General features: G+C 51.5%; 1 protein-coding gene across 6 annotated transcripts in view; it reads left to right on the top strand.

Annotated features, from left to right (window-relative positions):
• The window catches only part of MAP2K5 (mitogen-activated protein kinase kinase 5), a 148,631-nt gene extending 132,583 nt beyond the window's left edge, over positions 1 to 16,048 (top strand). For 5 of the 6 annotated variants that reach the window (XM_082322395.1, XM_082322391.1, XM_082322393.1 and 2 more), the window contains one exon: positions 14,647 to 16,048. In XM_082322395.1, the coding sequence (XP_082178521.1) occupies positions 14,647 to 15,013 (367 nt within the window). In that variant the 3' untranslated portion in view covers positions 15,014 to 16,048. The remainder of the gene's footprint in view (positions 1 to 14,646) is intronic. The other variant, XM_082322394.1, reaches the window with a different exon arrangement.
• The last annotated feature ends 4,754 nt before the right edge of the window (positions 16,049 to 20,802 follow it).

Consider the following 20,802-nt stretch of genomic DNA (forward strand, 5'->3'; position numbering starts at 1 on the left):
GTGGCCTCGGTCGTTTGTTCAGTGACCTTGTGAGAGATTCAAAGGAATTTTTTTTTTTTTTTTTCCTCACCAAGCCAACTAGTGGTGATATATTTTGCTTTCCTCTCTGTGTTTTCAGCAGGGCTCCGCACATTTATTGGGACGTTTCATACCTGTGCTTTTTCTGCTCCTGAAACAGGGTGATTTGACAGTATGTTCATGCTTGATCATTTAATACTTGCTTTATTTAGTCTCTTTACTAAACCTGGCAAACATGGGGATGTTATTTTGCACTAGATGGAGGCGGTGTGTAGGCATGTAATGCAATACGATCGTACGGAGTACTTTTAAAAACAACTTGTTCATTTGCAGAAACTTCATCACAGAAACGCTAGCAAAGTGTGGGCTGTTCCGTTCTCCTTTTTTGCTTCTAGCCAGATCGTTTTCTGGGTTTTTTTTGGTTTTGTTCGTTGTTTGTTTGTGCGTGTGTGCGTGCACACGTGCGTATGCACGCAGCATTTTCTACTCCAAGGTTTGGGTGAAAAGCGTTTAGGAGATTGTTTCAGTTTACTCCAGCTTAGTGATTTTTTTTTTTTTTTTCCCCTGTCAGTAGAAACCAGTTTCTCAAAACTTGGAGATAACAACTGTTTTTTCCACCCTTCTTCCCCAGTCCAGGGGAACACTTAGACACCGTTTGAAGGAAATACTACATCAGCTTTTAATGCCTGACTAGCTCTGTTTGGTGTCAGTGGGACCAATCCTGCGCTCGCGGTGAGGCGTGAGCTGAAGATGCTTCTGCAGGTGCATCTACATGAACATTAGCGTTCAGGTCAGGTGTGCCTTTTTGGCGTGAATCTCCTGCTCTTTCAGAGCTACCGCTCTTTCATTCTCATCACAGACAGGTCTTGAAGCTCGTGAATTGAATCGATTTCAGATGAAACCAAACCAGAAGATGTGCTCCAGGCACACACCTAATGAGCTCCTAATGGGCGCTGTGTCCGCAGACCAGACCAGAGCTGGTCAAAAGCAAAACCTCTTCCATCCCTGAAACATTGCACCAACCGTTTCACTCTGCGGATCTGCTTCTGTTGTCGACAGCTTGCTAATGTTGACATGCTCTTATCAGCCTTGGGCCACTCTCTCTGTTCCTCTTCTACAGCTCTTCTTCACCTCAGCGGCACTTGCAAAAGCACGCTCCAATTGTATTTCGGTTGCCTTAGTTTTTTTTAAGAGTCATCACAAAAAAAAAAAAATACCTTTGCTGGGAGTTAGCTCGTTCTGTTAGCTAAGCACCAAGAGGCATGCCAAGCACAGTTATCGGTTTAACAGCAAATATCAAAAGCAAAACTACTGTGGAAAAAATGATCTGCAGATGGGCAAATAGACTCCTCTGTGCCACAGCCAAAACCAAAACTCGGTAGTAAATTTAAGACTAGTATATGCCACAGAAAGAGAACAGCAAAAATCAGACCCGTTCATATACCCACCCGTGCACACCCTGGGCTCCTGCAACGGGAGGGGATTGAGTTGGTCGGAGTCAGGTCCACGCTACAGAAGTCAGAGGAGCTGCACTGATTCCTGCTAATCTGACCTGAAAAAAAATTCCCCCTTGACCCTGAGTCTTGATGATGATTTGCCAGCCTGGACACATCAGGCAAGTGCACAGGGGGTCTCTGAGGACTGTTTTTAGGACATACTCGGCTAGCGCCGTTTGGCCCATCGTTTGGCTACGGCCAAGGCCCAAAGCTTCCAAAGAAGGCTGAAAGAATTATTTTAATCATAATGGAAGGATCTATACTGCTGTTTAAAAATGGAAATTCAGGTGTGACATGTGGACAGTTCCTCTTCAGGTTAAGGTTTTCAGGTTTAAGTTAAGCTGTTCTTCCTCCTGGTCCATCCGTTATGCCTGGGGACTGCCGCTATTTAAAGACAAATTCTGTAAATTACAGCAGAATTTACAGAATGTGCCTCAACAAAACTACTACACCAGCTGAAAATCACTTGCAATTAACTTTATCACGTAAAAAGTAAAAGTGCATTGGTAAAAGTTAATCTACAAATAGATAAATAATACGCAAAAAAACCCCACAAAGGAATCCTTCTCAAAAAAAAAAAGGATAAACAAGAAATACAGCTCCAAGACTTCACCTCTTCATAGTGTTATCCATTTATCTTTGTTTGATAGGTTTTGTATCATCTTTTCACTATCTTAAGTATCATCAGAGGGATAAAATCATTAGTGTGCTAATCTAGATAGCCATAGTTCTAGCACTGACCTAGGCTAATCTGCCTTTGCAATTTCAAGAACTATGTTTGACTCCTCTGAAAGTAACCTTAAATTGTAGTCTTGTAAGAATTCCAGAGCTGTATCCTTCACTCCTTCTCCTAATGAGGTTATGACCAAATGCTCATTATAATTGCTTTAGACTCCTTTTAATTTTCAAGCTTATTAATCATAAGAAGAGTTATTTAAAATTGCATAAATTAATCTTAGATTAAAAGCCCATCAAAGCCTCGAAACAATTAAGAATAAGTAGGATTTCCCTGGGGCAGCAAGTTTTATTTTAATAGTGTAGTCAGGTGGATATCAGAACATTGAAGTATGGTAGTGATTAATGTATGCAAAATTTAAATGAGAGTTTTTAAATGGCAAATCTAAATCACATATTGACCTAACTGTAGGCTTTAACTGCATTGTCTGTCATATATTTAAACTGTTTAGTAATCAACATTTTAATTACAGCGTATGTTAGGGAGGCCATGCAACAAACAAAACTCACCACTTGCCGACGCTCTGCGTGGAGCTGTTTAGCAGGCCGGGGCTGTGCTGTTAGCTGCGCAGAATAAGGAATGAGGAAAGGGAGCAGAAACTTCAAGGAGACTAATGATACTTGCTGTTGCTTATGGATGTGTTCTTGTCCCTGCTTCATCTCCGCCCAGAAAACGCCACCCATCGATGCGGCTTTCTGGCCCTCTTCGCTACCCTCACCGTCCTCTAGGCAAATCGGTCCCTTCTGCTCTCTGAGCTGGCAGAAGCTACAGGTGATGCCCTCGTGGGGTTGGGAAAGTCTGTGAAAGCGTTACTTTCTGGGTGCTTTTGTCTCCTGGCTCTTGGAGTCCCTGTGCCCTCAGCCTGCCCGTGCCACCTGCAGCTGTGCAGGCTCCCGCAGGTCTGTTGAAGCACTGTGTCTCTGGCCCCTGCTATGGGCGATTTCCCTGTAGCAGCCAGCCGAGGACAGGCTCTCGGGGATGCTGAATTCCTCACCAAGCACAGCGAGAGGCAGTTCTTGCCCTGAATAGTCGCTAGTCTGAGGATAGGAACTGGGAGAGAGAACTGGGCCAGTAAACACTTGGTCCCAGATCAGACACAACCGTGCAAGTACATATGAAAAGCTGGTACTTTATGGTTAAACTTGCTATGATTTGACATATGCAGTCCCATCACTGCAGGTGCCGCATGGAAGAGACAAGGAGGCTTCATTTCTGGAGGAGAGTGTCTCTCAAAGCAAGGGCTGACGTTGCTGGAGCTTTGGGACACTGGGGCCACGCTTTCTAGACACGCACGCTAAGCCTCCCCGTCGCTGCTGTTTCAGGGACGTCAGGCACTCGCCCTTTTCTTTGCAGGGTTACCTCCCATGTCAAAACACATCCTAAAATTGCAAAAGTAACACGGGAGATGCAACAGCCAGATCTTGCTTCAGTAGCGTCTTGCAGGGTCTTTTTACCCGTGTGTCTATTCTGTGTCTCCGTGGATCCATGCCAGCGTTTGAAGCCTTCAGATTTTTTACCCCGCTCAAGCCTTAGAAGCGAGCGGTGGAGGGAAGCCTGCTGCATGGAGCAGCCCCGGAGGAGGACTCTGACACCTTCTGTGCCTGTGAATTAACAATGTTTTGGGAGTCGGCAATAGAGTATTGGCCTGAGGATTCCTCGCTGCTATTCCTGGCTGTGGGAGCAGAAATCGGCCTTGTGGATAGCTAGCACAGATAATTAGAACAGCATTTAGTTTGGCTTGTCCTTGGAGGCAGGAGCTCTAGATGTAAAATCCTCCACTATTGGAGGCAGTGGTAGAGTGATGAAATCTTATATGTGCTGAGGTCACTAGAGGGGGACACAGGGTCAGTCTGGGGTATTTTGGGTTACTCCAGCACTTCATGTCTGCAGGTGTCCTGGGCAGATAGTCCAGCTCCAGAGGTGAGGTTCGCGTTTGTCCTTTTGGAGGTCTGACTTGTGTTCCCATTAAACATGTGAATGGGCAAGAATTTCCTCTCGAGTGTGTGCCCTCAGTTAATTACAAGAGCTGTAAATAGCATAGACGCATCGGTAGCAATCGGAGGACTAGCTGGGATGATAACTGTGGCACGCTCCTTTGCAGCCAAGTTCTTATTTTCCAGAATTGCAGGGCTTGCGCTCCTTCAGCCAGCTAGGGCTGAGTGGCCAGCCGGGCTTTTCTGATTTAACGTTTGCGCTGTGAACCTCTCATCCAGCTGCCTTTGAACAAAGAGGGCACCTCCAGTGGAGGAAGGCATGGGACATCCCAGCGGATTCGGGAACATAACAAGTGTGTCGTGATTTGGTCACGTTTTGCACTGAGTTACTGTAGGCACAGGCTGGCGTTCTGCCGGACGGCTCTCAGGTGGGATGGAAATGGGTGCAGATGTGGACGGACGGGTCCCGGCTGTCCTGCCGGCAGCCATGGGGCTGTGCAGAGCTGGGCCGGAGGATGCTTCTCCCAGGTCTCAACTCCTGCTGCCAGGGAAGCCTTACCAGCGTCGTCGGGGATTAGGCAATGGCAGGGAAGGGGAGCAGGTTTCCAGTTTTCATTTTCTTCTTAAGAGGTGCCCCCGTGCTCAGAGGTGCCGCGTTTTGTGCAGGAAAAGCTCCGTGTTGATGCATCTGATGCACCACGGCGACATTCAATGCTGCAGAGCAGTGACGTGCCATTTCTAATATCGCTTAATAAACTGCTGCATTGTCTTCTCCCTCCCCCCTTTAAAAAATGGCATCAAAATTGCATGTTAAGCGGAGAGTGAGCTTCCCTTAAAGCAGCCTGTAGCCATCAGTAATATTTATTTTCTCTATTTGTTTTAAGCCTGTGAAGACTGTGGTTTCCTCCATACTGTCCTGATGGAGCCCTGACCAGCAAGCGTGCAATGCCCCTAGCCCTAATGTGCCATTAATGATAGGTTAATGTACAGTATAATGTTTTTTGGACTATGGGTTCATTACACTTCTGAGTGCAAGGTCCTTCTGCAGAGCGCCCAAGGTCCCATTGCATTATATCATGCAATAAAAATACCCTTTTCATATCACACACTAATAAACTGTATTTGAAATGCTGTCTGAGGGCACTGCCATCGTCTTGATAGTCTGTGCCTGCAACAGTTGGGATCTTTTTATTATGGTTTTTGTTATGCTGAATTCAAATTTTTAAATGAAGTGCATAATTTGTCTGTGCTTCTTCGTAATAAATGGGGCACAGTCCTTTAACTGCACAGTCTGGGAGGATTCCTGTAAAAGAGAACATCAAAAGGATGGCACTGTTGCAACCAACAGCAGTGCTGCTTATTTCCTAACGTACCTTGTGTAAGCATGAAGTCTTATATTGCTATTTCTAGTTCGCTAGGTGTTGTGGTGATGATTGGGTGTCGTGTAGTCATTAACATAAGACCTCGGTCCCTCTCACGGTGTCCCTCCTTCCTCCTCTCTATTCACGGGGTTTACGTTCAGGTCTGTCTGTCCAGCTCGCTCCTGGCTGCAGGGAAGACGGGCTTCGAGGTGTCAACAGGCAGCCCCCGAGCGTTTGTGGCAGCAGCCGCAGCCTGCGCTGGCCCTGCCGGTTCTCCTGCCCGCGGCGCTGGAGCAGCGGCAGCGCTCCACCAGACCTCGTGAGCAGCATGGCACACGGTGCCTCGATGGCGCAGCCGGCGCTGGCCTTGGCCGTGCGGGATTGAAAGTCAGGGCTTGGCTCTTCTTGCCGCAGGGGAGAAAAGAGGAAGAGAAGGCAGTGCCCCAGGAGCTCACTGCTGCTTTTGCAGCCACCGAAGCAGCAAGAGGTGCTGAGGTGGTGCCATCGGGGCACCTGGCTGCGATCCTGGCAGTAAGCACAGCCCCTCCAGCCTGGCTGCGGCACGGCCAGGAAGGCCACGGCGCTGCCCATCTCCCTGGGCAGTCCGCTGCTCAGGCCACAGCCACCCCTTAGGTGCGGGATGGCGTTCCCAGGTTCCTCCCCGTAACCTTCACGTCCTGCAGCGATGCGGCTCTCCGTGCTGGTCTGTAGGCTCGGGTGCCCCGGGCACTTCCCAGCAGGGCAGTGCGGTGAGCCCGCGCTGACCCTGGCACGCTCTCCGGGAGAGCTGGGAGCAGGTCGTGCTGCCCTCCCCAGTTAACCTCTCACTGCCCCAGTCAAAAAAATGTAAGGAGATGATGATGTGGGTTAGATCTGGATGCACTGTCAAAGAAAGAGTAGTATCATTGGGCACCGTTTGGGATTAAGGTTCCCGCCCATGTCCTCTCCGTCCCCCTCATGTCCTCTGCCCCAGGAAACACCACCTTGTAATTTTTGCAGATTTACAAGGAAATTGGTGACTGATCGGTGTTTCATGTTGGCAGTGTACTTCGTCGCCATCCTGGCTACGGTCAGCAGCTGCCTATTTCAGGGACCCTTTAAGCCAGTCGCACAATAAACACTCCCTTGTTTTGTGCCTGGAAAGTCATCTGCAATCACAGAAGCACTGCTTAAGGGATGTTAGTTATTGTCTGCCTGTCCTTTGGCGGTGTTTAGGAGCCTCAGCGTTGGTCTAAAGCTCCTTGGTGCTATCCAAACACAAGCGTTTGATAGTCGGTGGCAGAGGAACCTATTTATGGGATAGACTCTGGTGAAGCTTTGGTCTTCCCTGGACTTATGCATGAGAGGCAGTGTAAACTGTTACGTATGGATTAGGCTAAATAGCTGAAAGGATGCGGGTAGCCCAGATTTGGGGCTGTGGGTGATGCACAGGCCTTGTATTAGGGCTGTGTCCCTTTTATCAGTTCACCCTCGCTCCTACCAGCAATGCCACCGAGCAGATCTGGAGCAGAGCTGCATGTGGGCACTTGGTGCTGGAAAAGGCCCGTGCGTCCGCAGGCCTGCCAAGGATGCGATGTAAAGCCTGGTGCAATAAGCTCTGGGTGCGCTAATATCAGAAACGAAGATTCCTCAGGCTGGAGGAGAAGGCTGTGAAAGCAAATTGCTGAATTTTAAGGGTAGGTAAAATTACAGAACTTTTACCCTTGAATAATGGCAATTTAATTGACTGGGCTAAATGATTGATGGTTTGTGAGCAATGACTTTGAATTACCAGGGCTGTGTGTTCAGGGGGGCACTGCCCTTTTAATTTCATGTCAGATATTTAAATCATTTACATCACCCTCTGCGAGGCGCTCCCCTTTGAAAGAGTTAACCTGTCTGGTGGGACACTGCAACTTGAGAAATGTACCCTTTATCAAGAGAACGAGATGAGACAAGTTCATTTAAAAAGCCTGGTTTGTCATTGTTTATCTAATTTTCGGAGTTGACACACAAAATTAGGCTGGCTGACACTCACGCTGGGGCTATCCCTGGCCCCGTCCTGCCTGACCTTTTCGGCTCCAAGCTGCCGTGCGCTCGCCGGCGGCCGCTTCCCCTCGGCCGCAGAAACGGCTGTGTGTCCCCCGGAGCCAGACCCCCGGCCGGGGTAAGGCAGGCGTGGGGAGCTGTTTGGTTGTGGCTTTTCAACATATTTTATGCTCCTTGGGTCTGCTGGACATGCTGATTGCCAGCTATTTTTAAGAATTGGCAAGGAGGTGGTTACTGTTTTGTGATGAACGTGCGTAGAAGTCTGAGCAAACATGAAATGCACGGGGCTGGGATCAGCTCTGTCATGGCGATGTCCCGTGGTACCTTTGGGCCCCTCTCATGAGCATCTCTTTCCTTGGTGTCATGCTTCCCTCCGTGATTACGCCTGTTAGCGTTGCCGTGAGCTCTTGCACGTTACTGAGACTCAAATGTTGGCTGAACCATCACTGGTAGGGCGTGAGCAGAGGCTCAGTGATTTTTAAAATGAGTAGACGAGTACAATCACTCGTTACAGTGATTTTACTAAGGAAGGTTTAATATCAAGCTCTTATTTGCCAATTCAGAGTGGACGCAGGTGCCAGCGTAGAAAAGCTGTGCTCTCTGCTGACCTTAACGTGCTGTTGGAGCGGCAGAGCTGGGTACAGCTCAGCACCCGACGCTGCTGCTGCCCAGGGGGATGCGAGTGCAGGACCGAGCCGTGCTGGGAGCCAGCTAACTTCCCCACGTCAAAAAAAAAAAAAACCAGGTGGATGGATGCTGCAAAAAAGGTGTGCACGCCCCACCACGCAGAGAGTGTCATCTCAGCACGGCGGTGAGAAACCAGCCGCTGCAACAGAAAATGCATTTCAAGCTTCCATGCATTTAACTTTCTTCAGTGTTACCTTGCAAAGCAAAATAAATCTATATGGGAATATTTAAGTACAGCAGGTTGCTTGTGTTTGTTTTAGAACATATTGCTCACTGTTTAAGTCAGGGCTCGGGCTTTTATTTGTGGCCGAGACACTCACTGACCAGAATTTATTAATACTGTCCAAGCTGTTGTGATATTCATTTTTTTTTCTTTCTTGAGGTGACAGTTTATCCCAGCCCCATCCCGCGGCCTGGGCATGCACTAGACCTGGAGGGTGCAGCTGCATTTCTCCTTTAGCAGTTTTGATTTTTACCTGGTTTGTTTTCCCTTGTTCCTTCCTTCCTTCCCTGTCTAATCTCCATGCCCCTTCTCTCCACTCTCCCTTCCCAAGATATCTCCAGTTGAAGGCGTTGCTTTGAGATGTGCGTGTTTTGGGCTGCAGGGGTTAATGGTTGCAGTACTCTGGATGCTTGAAAAGGGGGGAATGGGGGGCTGGGGGCTGAATAATGGCAAAATGCGGAGAACCCATCAGGGTGACTTTGTGAAAAAGTTGCTAAGAGCAGAGGAGACCGCTGCTGGTGCAAACGCCGTGGTTGGAGGCTTTGGAGGAAATCTTAAATGTTTTCCCTGAGACGTTTTTGGATGCTGAGCCCACTGCGAGTCCCTCTCGCCTAGTTTGTACTGCATTTTCACTTCAAATGTTGCTGTAAGCAGGCCAAGGGCAAGTTCGATGGACGCGTGCATTGTCCACAATTCCGTATTGCTCTTTGATGTATGTTTTTATTGCAGTTGCTGAGCGAGGTGTGGTCCAGCGAGGTCAAGTATTAGAAGAAGCAAAGTGGGTTTGGTGTAGACTTCAGCGCAGGCCGTCCATGGACATGGCACATCCTTGTGCCAGTCCTTGCTCTCGGTGCCTGACCTGAACATGCCAGGGGCTTTCTACCAAGATTTGCAAAGACAGGTCCCACTGGCACTGGAGTCGGCTTGGGTGGAAATCTGTTTTCCCATTCCCTATTAAAAAAGAAACAAACAAATGAACAAAAAAAAAATAATAAAAAAAACCCCAACCACCAGATTCTGAAAAAACGCTTCTGGTAAAAACACCCCTTCAGCCTGAGAAAAATCCTCCCTAGAGCAATATAGTCTAAAACCAGGGAAAATCTAAACAGCAGTTTCAAGTTAAACTTATTCCTAGGGAGACAAGTGAGTGTGTAAAACCCCAGGCTTCAACGAAATAACCTCACAAAACAAAGCAAATAGGGTGAACAGCATGGCTAGCTGACATTTTCAGCCTTGCATAGCCTGCAGTTTCTCTTTGCATGTTGTGAGTAGCTTAAATGCAAGGATATACTGGGTGTGAGCTGCCTTCCTCTGCGGGGAGTCTCTCCGTCGTAAAGCAGATTCATGGGAGAAGCGGACTGGCTTTAATAGCTGTTTTTTAATTGCCCCAATGCATCTGCTCTTCCTTGTCTGCGGGCTCTTGATTGTTTTTCCCTAGTTCTCACTAGCGTCCTTGGCTGTTGTTTTGTTTAAGAGGCGAAACAGCTACTTCTAGGCTATCTTGCTCATATTAAGCCTTTACCTTGCAGTTGGACCGGGTGATCATTGTAGGTCCCTTCCAACTGAAAAAAAACATGCTAACCCTTAACTCTTGCACCTTTTGCACCCGAAAATATCAAAGTGCTGGGCAAAACACGCTTGCACTGATTCTCACAGCAGTCTCGTGAGAGAGCAGAATCATTTATTCTCTTTTTAACCACGAGGATGAGGGAGATGAAGCAGCTTTGTGAAAATCATGCTGGAAAGTATGTGGGAATAAACTCCGGGACTCCTGCCTCTGGGTTCCCGATCGTGGCCTCTCATGAATTGTTTTCATAGGTAAAAATCAAGTAAAACCAGGAATATTTCAGATTGAATTTGTTTAGTAAAACAGTGAAACCCAAATGTACATGGGATATCTGGAGTAGGAGGTTAAAAAAAAGAGGGTGCAGTATTTCTTTAGTGTTATTCCTGATGTTAGACATTGAAGAGCAAAGCCGAAGATTTCTGATAGCCAGGTGTTGGAAGGAAAAAGACATCGTCCATATGCTCAGTGCCGCAAGCATCTGTGTACTTAAATGCATCATTTTAAGACCATCCATCTTGGTAGCACTGAACTGTCCGCTGCCATCCTCAAAGCTCTCGAATGGACTCTGGTACCTCTGGATATGTTGTTCTTCCTTGGTGGACCATTTTCCAGGCAATGACTGACTGTGAGCCCACATGCATCTGCCTGGGTGGGAAATTCAGAGAGCTCTGACAAATCTAAAGTTGCTGTCTACAGCTAAGAATGGCTGAAAGGAAGCAATTTGCTTCAAAAAATTGAATATTGGGGGGAAACCGTCTATTTCTATAGCAGTTACAAAGAGCAAACTCAGAAAGGTCGATTGCAATGGCAGGTAGCAGCTGCCCACAATTTCAAAGGCCTGGAGATAAAATTAAGGGCTTGCAGCTCGAGCCTGTGGGAAGCACGGCAAATCTGAGGAGGGGAACGCAAGTTCTTTGAACTGACTTTGCTTTGGAAACCTGTAATCACACCAGAGTCGTGCTGCAGCCTCCAGTTTGCAGGAGTCGGGTGATCTTGTATCTGCGGACTTCGGCATCTCGGTGGTTGTTTTCTGCGGGATGTGCGCATCCCCACGTGTGTGGGTTTTCACATAAAAGGAGTTTTACGTAGGAAAACTCAGGAGCTTCCTTCAGACTGCAACCGTGCCGTTCCTGTTGTAGCTTCACCCTAGTGACTGTGGTGTCTTTTAGATTCTGTAGACTTTTGGCACGTTTGTTTTTTCCCCCTATTTCAAATTCGAGTTATAGACTGAGCAGGCTGAAGCCTTCCCTGGGGAAAAAAGCAGGGCAGGCATCGGGTCAGAGCCTGCAGTTGGAACGTGAGGCGTTCCCAAAGGCTGCCTGTTGTGTGCACCTGGTAAATAAAGAAATCCAAGGAGTGGAGGCCACCGGCATGACCAGGTCAGGCTGATACTGGAGAGGAAACCCGTGAGTGCAGCTTCTCCCTGTCCAGGCTGAAATATCAACTGTTCCTGCCCTAGACATTGCAGGGCAATGACTGAGCGCTGGGGAGGAAACACATGCTGGGGGTGAGCGGTCCTGGTGCATCGTGCGCACCCAGTCGCCGGCACCGTGCTCGCCCTGTGCTGTGGTTCTCGCACTAGCAGATCGTAACAGACCTTTCAGCATCGTGGGGTTTGCTCATGCCAGCAGCTATTGCAATTCTTCATATGCTCACTGATGATCAGCAGTGAGGTTTGTTGGGAGGTGACTGGGGTACGGTTGTTTAAATTAAACCCTTTTCTCTCCACCAGCGTCTGGCCACGCTTGTTGTGTGGTTCACGGCATAAACCTGCGCAGTCTCTTACACTCTGATGAGTGGATGGGGAAAAGTTTCATTTAAGCACTTCCAAAGGAAGATCTGTTTCATAGCTGGGAGATTAAGCCACTAAACATCCTGACTGGTGCAGACGTGTCTCCTACCACCTCCCAGCTCTTTATTAGCTTACAGGCGAACTTGCTTCTCCTTCTTTCCCCAATTTCTGGGTCTCTCCCTCACCTTTTTTTAATCTTATCCTTTCCTCTTAATACACTTCTTGTCTGTGGGCTGCACCACCTCAACTCTCACTAGCTTAATTGTGGGAATTAGTCCTTTGAGATGAATGGAAATCAGAAGTGGCTCCCAACAACGACTGATGAGTTCTTTATGTGTTTATGAGCTCTGTCTTGCCTCTTACCGTGGCGTTCCTCCGTCTTCATGGTGAAGGAGCCACATTTTCAGGGAGAGTACAGCAGAGATTGCAATGTGGGAGGAAATAAAGACCAAGCAATGTGCCAGCTCTGTGGGCTACGGGGACCTGTAGCTGCCCGTTTGGGGACCCTACTGGCATGGAGATTGCTATGTGCTGGTTTTCTTCTCTGAGCTTAAAACACAGGGTGGCAGAGCCCATCGGCACCTCCGCTAATCCCGGCAGCAGAGCGGCAGCGTCTTTCCTGGTGCTGGAGCAGGACCGGTTTCAGGCTGAGCTGTTGGGTGCCAGGATGTTGCTGAGATGGAGGATGCTCCGTGTGTGCAGGCTGGGGTCACCGTGCCTCTTACATTGCCCCTTCTTGCGTTGCCTTTGCCAGAAGCCTGTGGAGGTGCGGCCAGCATCCCACCGATGCACGCACAGAGGGGAAAGCTGCCATTCTGCCCAGTCCTGGGGTTGTGGCTGGCGGGAGCCCGTGCTGCAAAGAAACTCAGGCCCGGGGCTGTTAGGCAGCTTTCAGGGCACCTAAAGCCAGTGTGGTGAAATAAAACACTTGGACATCTGTAATTCTTCATGGCATAGTCTATGCATCGTGTTCTCCTGGTGGTGGACCTCTTGCTCAAGTCACTCCACCAGAATATTCCTTCCGTCTTTCCTCCACGAGGTTAACTGGGAAAGCAGCTGAGCTGGTCCCAGTAAGATCTGAAGAAGGGCTTTCCACATCTCAGATTTCTCCCTAAAAAGTTTTGGCTGAGATTCCAAAGAATCCAAAGCCATCCCAAAGAGCTGAAGCAACAGCATCTCATGCTTTCTCCATAATTCTTGCAGATAATGGCATATTTTATTCCTGTGGCTCCTGCATTTGCTAGCCCTGGCCCCGCACAGTGTTTTATTGCTTCGAGCTGATGCTGCGAGGATTTATTGTGCTCTCTTTAGCCTGGTGCTGCTTCGTTGTTCCGCTCGGTGCCGTTCTAACCCAGCCGACCACCGGGCTTCCCGGGCCCCGCGTCGGACCCGCGCTCGCTCTCCGTCTGCCGATTGCCGTCGTTGGCCGCCGCGGCTGGCGTCGGGCTGCGTGCGCCGGTAATTCCCACACGTACGTCACCCTCCCCAGCGGCTCCCCAGCAGATCTCCTCTGACTACTTTCAGGCGTTGTTTGCAAGAGCTATGAAGTTTAGTGTTGCAAAAACTGAGCTGCTTTTGAGTGATTTGGAGTAGAGGTTTTCATCATCTGTGATGGTTTCTCCTGGCGATTGCTTTCTTTCAGTCATTTATGTAATTGCGGTACTCAGTTTCCTGTGGATTTTTATACTTCATTTGAGATTCATCTGAAGATGGCATGTTCCCATCTCTAGGAATGTGGCCAGATTGAGACATGAGCTGCCTAAGCTGGCTGCTGAAATTGCAGGCCGTATTTTCCTTCCATCCTGAGATGCTGTTCTGATTTTCTGAGGTGTCTAAGACACAGTCTTCCAGTGCCTGCAGTAGCCGTATAATTCATGGCCGAGAATATTTTATAGTTATCCCTCTTTCCGTTAATTCCCACCGTAGCTTCTCAGGAAGACCTGTTTCAGTTTTACTTGGGCGATATTTTCATTCCTCTATCACCCGATCACTCCAAATGACGTGTACTAGCACGTATGCGCGTGAACAAATGCCTCTCCGTATGGACGCTGCGAGTGCTGCAGAGCCTGGCGCCTGGTCCGGCTGCATCTGCAGGCACAGAGCTCGATGGCCAAGTAACAAGAGGAATTTAACACTTGCAGGGATATTGGATTTTTCCTAGGTAATTTGTAGGGCCATCCATTTAAGGGATGCCTGCGCACAGGGTGAGGCGTAAGGTTTCCACTGATAAAAGGCAAGGACGCAAATATAAGTGGATGTGGCATTCATACAGCCGCGTGTTTTCGCATGCCAAGTGGCGCGGTTCAGCCTCTGCTCCGCCAACGAAGCCGTTCAGGTTGTGAACACGGATAATACGTGTGAAAGAGGTGCACAAAGGAGAGAAACTTCAACAGAGAGACCTTTACAAGCAGACTCGTAGATTAACGTTTTTGTCAGAATATCTTTTTACCAAAACATCATTTGGAAGCTGAGCAGCCTGGCAAGCCGTCCTAGAAAGGAGCTGATTCAAAACACAATGAGCTAATCGAACATAAAAAAAAAAAATAAATCCGTATTTCCAAGGAGTGCTAGGCTCAGTCAGGAGCCTGGGTTCCCCCAGCCCTCCCTTCTCCGTACGCACAATGTACGTGGATAACATGGATCCAAGAGGACGTTCACTGGTTTGAGTCGCTGGTTTATTGCATTTCTATGAGTGTAACCACAGGATGTTCCAATATATTTTTTCCCCAAAAAAATTAAAAAAACAAACCTTTTTGGGTTTTCACGTGTTTAGCCTGGCTAACTCTGCCTCTCCTGCTTTCCAGGGCCACCCCTTCATCGTGCAGTACAACGATGGGAACGCAGAGGTGGTGTCCATGTGGGTGTGCAGGATGCTCGAGGAACGGCGAGCGACCCAAGGGCCGCAGTGAGCTGGACCGGCTCGCAGCACCGCGCGAGGCAGCAGCTCCTCATCCTGGACGAGCAGCACCAGCCCCGCGCTTCGGACTCTCCGTCTGTCTGGATCATATTTTACTAAAAATATTTTCTAGGAGCATCAACAAAATCTTTCAGGATATTTGTTGCTGCCTTTCCCTCACCACCACATTAAGGAATTTTCTTCCCACATTTCTTTTGTTGCTGAGCAATTTAATGTCCTCAGATTATCTTCAGTTAAACTGTACACAGCCTTAAAGCAAGTATTTTATATCTATATTTTTTTGTTATTGAATGTATTGTATATTTCCTGGCTCCAGAGTATTTTTTAACTGTTGGCCTTTTGCTATTGTACGAATGACACACTGAGTGTTCGGAGGATTTCGTAAGGAGTTGTTGGCTGTCTTTGAGTGCAGGCATCCACAAAATGCTGGTTTTAAATGTAAAACAAAAGCAAACAAATGAGGAAAAAAAAAAAAAAAGAAGGATCTGGACTTGTCTATCCTGCCAGGAGGTGAGGGATTGCCCTTCCAGAGTAGAAGCACGGCAGGCAGATCAGCATCCCGCTATCAAATGGCGGCGGTGCCTCTCTCTGCTCCCGGGCGCCTGCTGCTGTGGCTCGGGTTTGCTGGGCGGGCCAGCGCAAAGAGCGTCCGCGCTCAGGCACCGCGGGCCGATCCGTAAATGCAGAAGGGTTTTGCTGAGGTGGAAAGAGGTGAGGTGAAGGAGGACGGTGCGCTCCTAAACCGGGAGTAGGGGTGCCGCTGGGCGAGCACCAGCCCGAGCTGGCAGCCCCCGAGCCACGCGTGGCCGGGGTGGGCTGCTGGCCTCTGCCTGCGAAGGGAGAGCAGCCCCGGGCACGGGGAGTTTGCGGACAGCAGCGGCACAGGGGTGCGAGGCTCAGCCCGTGCCGCCCGCGGCAGCCGCGGGCCACGGCGCAGGCTTGCGCAGCAGCCCACGAGCGCGCGGGGGGCGCGGGGCCCGGGCCGAGCCCGGCCGCCTGCCCGCCTGGCCAGAGTTTCTTATCCCAGCAGCTCGTGGCTTGCTCGGAAGCATCTTGCCTTTCTCGGCTCTGCCTTGAGCGCTTATTTTCTTACAGCGGAGTCGCTGCACGGTGGGTGCAGCTGGGTCAAGCAGAGGCTCCCAGGTTTGCTGTTACCGTAACGGGAAGAACAACTGCAATGTCTCTGCCGTGTGTTTGTTACTCCTGCAGCTTCTGTGTGCGTTTCCACAACGGGCTGACACGCATTTACTCAGTCCTTGCGTTAAGACGCTTATTAAAAAAAACAACCACAGAAGAGAGGAGGACCATGAAAGGCAGAGTTGGTGTGTGTGACCTGGGTAGGGAGGCGGCTGGGGCTTTTGTTTGCCTGTCTTTGCATCGGAAATAAACTTTTACTAAAAAAAAAAAAAAAAAAAGCTCAGGTAGTTTATTATATACCAGCAGCTTGAAAAAAAACCAATTTGGTGAAAAATTCCTCCTGAACCGCTACAAATCCGAAATGTTACTTTGGAAGCAGCCTGGAAAAGACTTTGTTTCCTTCCTTGGAGGGATCGTTTGTCTTCTTTTGAAGTATAGAGGTTGCAGGCATGAACTTATAGACTAAAGTTTGTCTTAATTGCTCTGATGTCACAACCTCCCTGGCAGATAACAGTACGATGGATGAGTCAACAGCCCCCATACCTTCAGGTCCTTTTTCTAAAGTGAGACAAATTTCTTCCCTGTGAGCCAACCAGACTATAGGCAGCTCTTCCATTTATTTATCTCTAACAGTTTACATTAGCTTTCTCTGGATAAAAAGTCTCTGCCTCGGATTTAGTTAAAAAGTCAGTAAAACCAAGGCTTTTCCTCTCGCTTTGCCTGGCAGGGAGGTCGGGAGGGGAAGACGTCCCCCTGAAAATCTGTGTGGGATGCCAGCTGATGGAAACGTGAAAAATCTCCCGGCTAAGGGGCTGACGGTGTTATAATTCACGGGCATGCGTATTAACCTTGCTGTCTTCATCAGTATACTTATCAATCCCGCAATCACGGGGGAGGTTTGGGGCCTCTGTCGTCTTTCCTTCCCCAGGTCCTTGAGTTCGGTGCGGCCGGGGGTCTGCTCGGTGGCACCGCTCCTGCCCCGCTCCGTTCCCGGCGCTGGGTTAACGCCGGTTTGGGAGGGATTAGGGCTGGATGGGAGAGCGGAGCAGGCGGGTTTGGGAATACCCAGCTCCCCTTCAGCACGGCCAGCCTCGCTGCCATCCCGAGTGTCCAGCGGCAGCGAGGTCGGGCCTCCCCGAACTGCTGCCTCCTGCCTTGGCGATGGTGGTGGCTCTGGGTGGTGGGTCCCCATGGGAGGTGTGGGTCCCCACAGCGGGTGTGGGTCCCCACGGGAGGTGTGGGTCCCCACGGCAGGTCTGGACCCCACAGCCCAGTCTGAGTTGCTGTATGGGAGCTACTGGGGTCCCCCCCCAGCACAACACCTCGCTCTCCCCTTCCAGCCTGTGTCCTGGCCCTGCCTTGCACACGCGTGTGCAAACCCCTGGTGCCTGCAGAGCCCAATTCAAGCAATTCAGCCTGATTCTCGCCACCGCCTGTCAGCACCAAGGAGCAAAAGTAAGGGAAAGGGGGGAAGCAATAAAATCAGGCCAGGATCTGGGCAAATTTAGCTCCGCTGGGTGCCCCCACCCACGTCAAGCAGCTCCCCAGCAGGTCTGCACCCAGCCCGGGCTCCTCTCCCTGCAGCAAGTGGGTGCCGACCCCGTGTCCGTGCCATGCAGAGCAGCCAGAGCTGCGGTGAGCCTGGTGTGGGGCACCCCGATGCGGTGCAGGGTCCCCCCAAACCCAGCTGAAGGGGTCCCCTGGGGTGCAGCCTGGCGAGCAGCACGACGAAGCGGGGTTCTGCTGCGCCGCGTTTGGGCTAAGGCAATCCGGCCTCGGCACGGGGGCAGCGTGCACGCAGCGGTGACTTCGAGCTCGCCAAGCCACGTGAAACACGCCGCTGCGAGCCCAGCCCCGGGCTCTGCCGCCAGCCTTGCGTGTAAGCTCATCCCGCCCCAAAACCCACTGCGGGGCTGGGAAGCGAGCAGGCAGGGGATGTGCCCGGCTGCCAGGCAGGGCTCGAAGCGCTGGGTGCTGCGAAGGGGCTCAGCAGAGCTGCTGCTGGAGCTGGGGCTGCCTGGGGACGTCGTCCCTCTCCCCTCCTTCTGCTGCAACTTTTTGGAGTCTGAATCAGGGCATTTCTTGGCTAAAAAGCTTGCAGAAAATGCAGCAATAATAATATTATACCCTCCAGCTGAGACCTGCTCAGAAGCTGGCACGGGGGGTGCCTAACAAAGGCATTAATTCAGCAGTGGATGCTATAGGTGCGCTGAGTGACCCCCCATCTCCCCCAGTCCCACTCCTCATCCCACCAGCTCGTTTCGGGACTCCAGCAGCAGCCCCACACCAGTCCCACCGCCCCGTCTCCTCCCTGTCACCTCAGTCATGGTGGTACCGATAGACCCAGGCTCCTATGGGAGCGTGTGTGCGGGAGCTCACAGGCTCTGGAAGAAACTGGGGATGTCCCATCTGTGCCAAAACTTCCCATGGTTTCCGCTTTTCCCTGCCTGTGATCCTTGCCAGGCAAAGCTCATCCTGTGAGATGAGCCCAGGGTAGTTTGCCCTTAAACGCAGCACAGAATTAGAAAATATTTTGTTTCTTGTATCCTTGTGGCCAAACACATCCTGCTGTCAGCTTTCCAAAGGCAAAGTGTCAGTCTTTGTTTTCCAAATAACAGCCTGAAAAGCTGCGTGTGCGTGCGTGCGTGTGTGCGTGCGTGCGTGTGTGTGTCTGTACGCACGCATACATCTGGTAAAGAAACCAGGAACGGGGAATTGCGGCGGGCTGCGGCTTCGGGGGCTGCGAGCGGTCCCCGACCCGTCCCTCTCCCTGGGCGTCACGTCTGTCGAGCCGGACGACAGCGGCCAGCGATGCGCTACCATTAATAACTGAGCCATCACTAGAAACAGCTCTTAGGAGCTTCGTTTGATCCCTTTGATATCCGAGAGCATGAGCAAACCGGAGGATTGAAGCTGGGAGTGGCGTATGGAGCTTTGTGGTCCTGCAGGGAAAGTTCACCTGGAGGCATCAATGGAAAAGGGATGGGCTGCGGGGCCCCTGTGATGCAGGGAGCATGTGGGCAGGGTCTGAAGGAAAACCTGGGAATTTGGGTCTCAGCTGGAAAAAAATTCCCTGGTTCTGCAGGGAGCAAAATCTGCTGATGGAGAGCGAAGGCTCTGGGAGCCCAGGGCAGAAAGCGCTGCCTGGTGACAGAGGGACTTGGGCTGCGGGTGGGGAGGGGGACGATGCCGCCGGGGCAGACACGGCTCTCAGCTTTCTGGCTCCGACTGCGCTCCCTCTGCCCAGCGCTGCCTCCAGGCAGGACAGCCCACGGGGCCACCGGCGTCCAGCCCCACGGGAGCTGCACCTGGGACCCCCCGGGAGCCTGCGGCCTTGGCGGGTGAGGGAGAGGAGGGAGGAGGCAGGTCAGGGGGCTGCAAGAGCCGAGATCCCCCAAGCCAGTGCTCCACTCTGGGGGGGTCCCCAGCGCAGAGAGGAGCCGTCGGTGGCTGCTCCGCTGCTCCCCACAGCGCAGGGGTCCGGGGCAGACAGAAACACCCTCGGCCCCTTGGGGCAGTGAATGGGAGCAGCAAATCCTTCGCCTCCGCAGGGGTTTGAGGCAGGCGAGCCCCGCGCTGCTCCCTGCGAAGGACTGCGAGGCTGCGCAGCCTCCTGGGGACAAAGCATCTTTGTGCAGAGGCTCTTCCTCCCGCTCCCGTTGAGACGTGCAACTGGCAGAGATCAACACGTTAAGAGACCCCACAACACCCCCAGGAGACCCGTCCCCACTCAGCTGCCAGGAGCCGGCCCACGCAGGCCTGGGCGCGAGTTAAACACATCACAGGTGACCCCAGCTCTTTGAGAGCTGCCGAAGAAGCAGCTCTGGCCTCTCAGCTTCTCCGGAGGGTGCTCAGGAGACCCTCTTCAGCTGCGTGAGGTTGTTTGTGGGTGACTCCTGCCCCACGCAGCCCCGTCCCTGGCCTGGGGCTGCCCTCTGCCCTGCGGGGAACCGGGCAGGAACCGGCCCCAGCCCCAAACGCCTCAGCTCGGTGGGCACGATGGCCCTGCGGTGGGGCTCTGCGGCGGGGAGGGGGAGCGGGGCCCATTGCGTGGCAGTGAGGTCCCGGGCTATAGCAGGTATTTTAGGATAACCCGTCCTCAGCCGTCCCTGGGGGACCCCTCAGGCTGGGGGGCTCACAGGCACCGTGGGACACAAATCTGGAGGGATGTGGGGACTGTCCCTGAACTGGCTGGCCTCATCCTGCTCCCCCAGCTCACCGGCATTGCACCGCCGGGCTGCCCGGCCTGGTCTGGGAAAGCCTAAGAGGGAAAACCTAAAAAATTTCTAACTATATTCGAGTATTTTGGGCACATAGGGTAAAAAGCAGGTTGTGCTTTAAGAAAAGCAGAGCTGAGAGGTCTGTGCCTTTCCCTGCGGGAAGCTGCAGCGGGAACGCTGCGGTGCGGCTGCCGAGGAGCCGCGCTGACCCGGGGCTGCTTTACCTTCAGCAGAGGGGGTGGCCATAAACTACAAGTGTGCACTAAGGACAGGATTTATAGATTGAGCCTTACCGGCTACTGGAGCGGCTGCTGCTTCGCCGGTACCCCGCTGCGGCTGCTCTCGCCGCCGAGTCCTGCAGTGAAAGTTCAAGGTTTATAAGTAGCCGGTCAGCCCGCGAGATGGTTAATGGCAAATGGATGTCTGGGGCTTTTACAGGCAGGAGGAGGAAAACTTCTCCGCAGCAGAGACCGAGCAGGTGAGTGCGGCTCGGTGCCGGAGGGCCGCGGTGCCCGGCTGTCCCCGGCACTCGCGGCCTGGCAGGGCCAAGGCAGAGGTAATTGCTGCCCTCGGCTCATCCCGCTCCATCTCCGGGAAGGCGCTGGTTTAACCTAATCAATAAAGTCGTGTCTATCGACCCTGCATGTTGCGTTCCTCCGCAGCCCCGCAGCCGCTCCGGCCGAGGG

This window comes from Platalea leucorodia (assembly GCF_965183815.1).
Source record: "Platalea leucorodia genome assembly, chromosome: 9".
NCBI lineage: Eukaryota > Metazoa > Chordata > Aves > Pelecaniformes > Threskiornithidae > Platalea > Platalea leucorodia.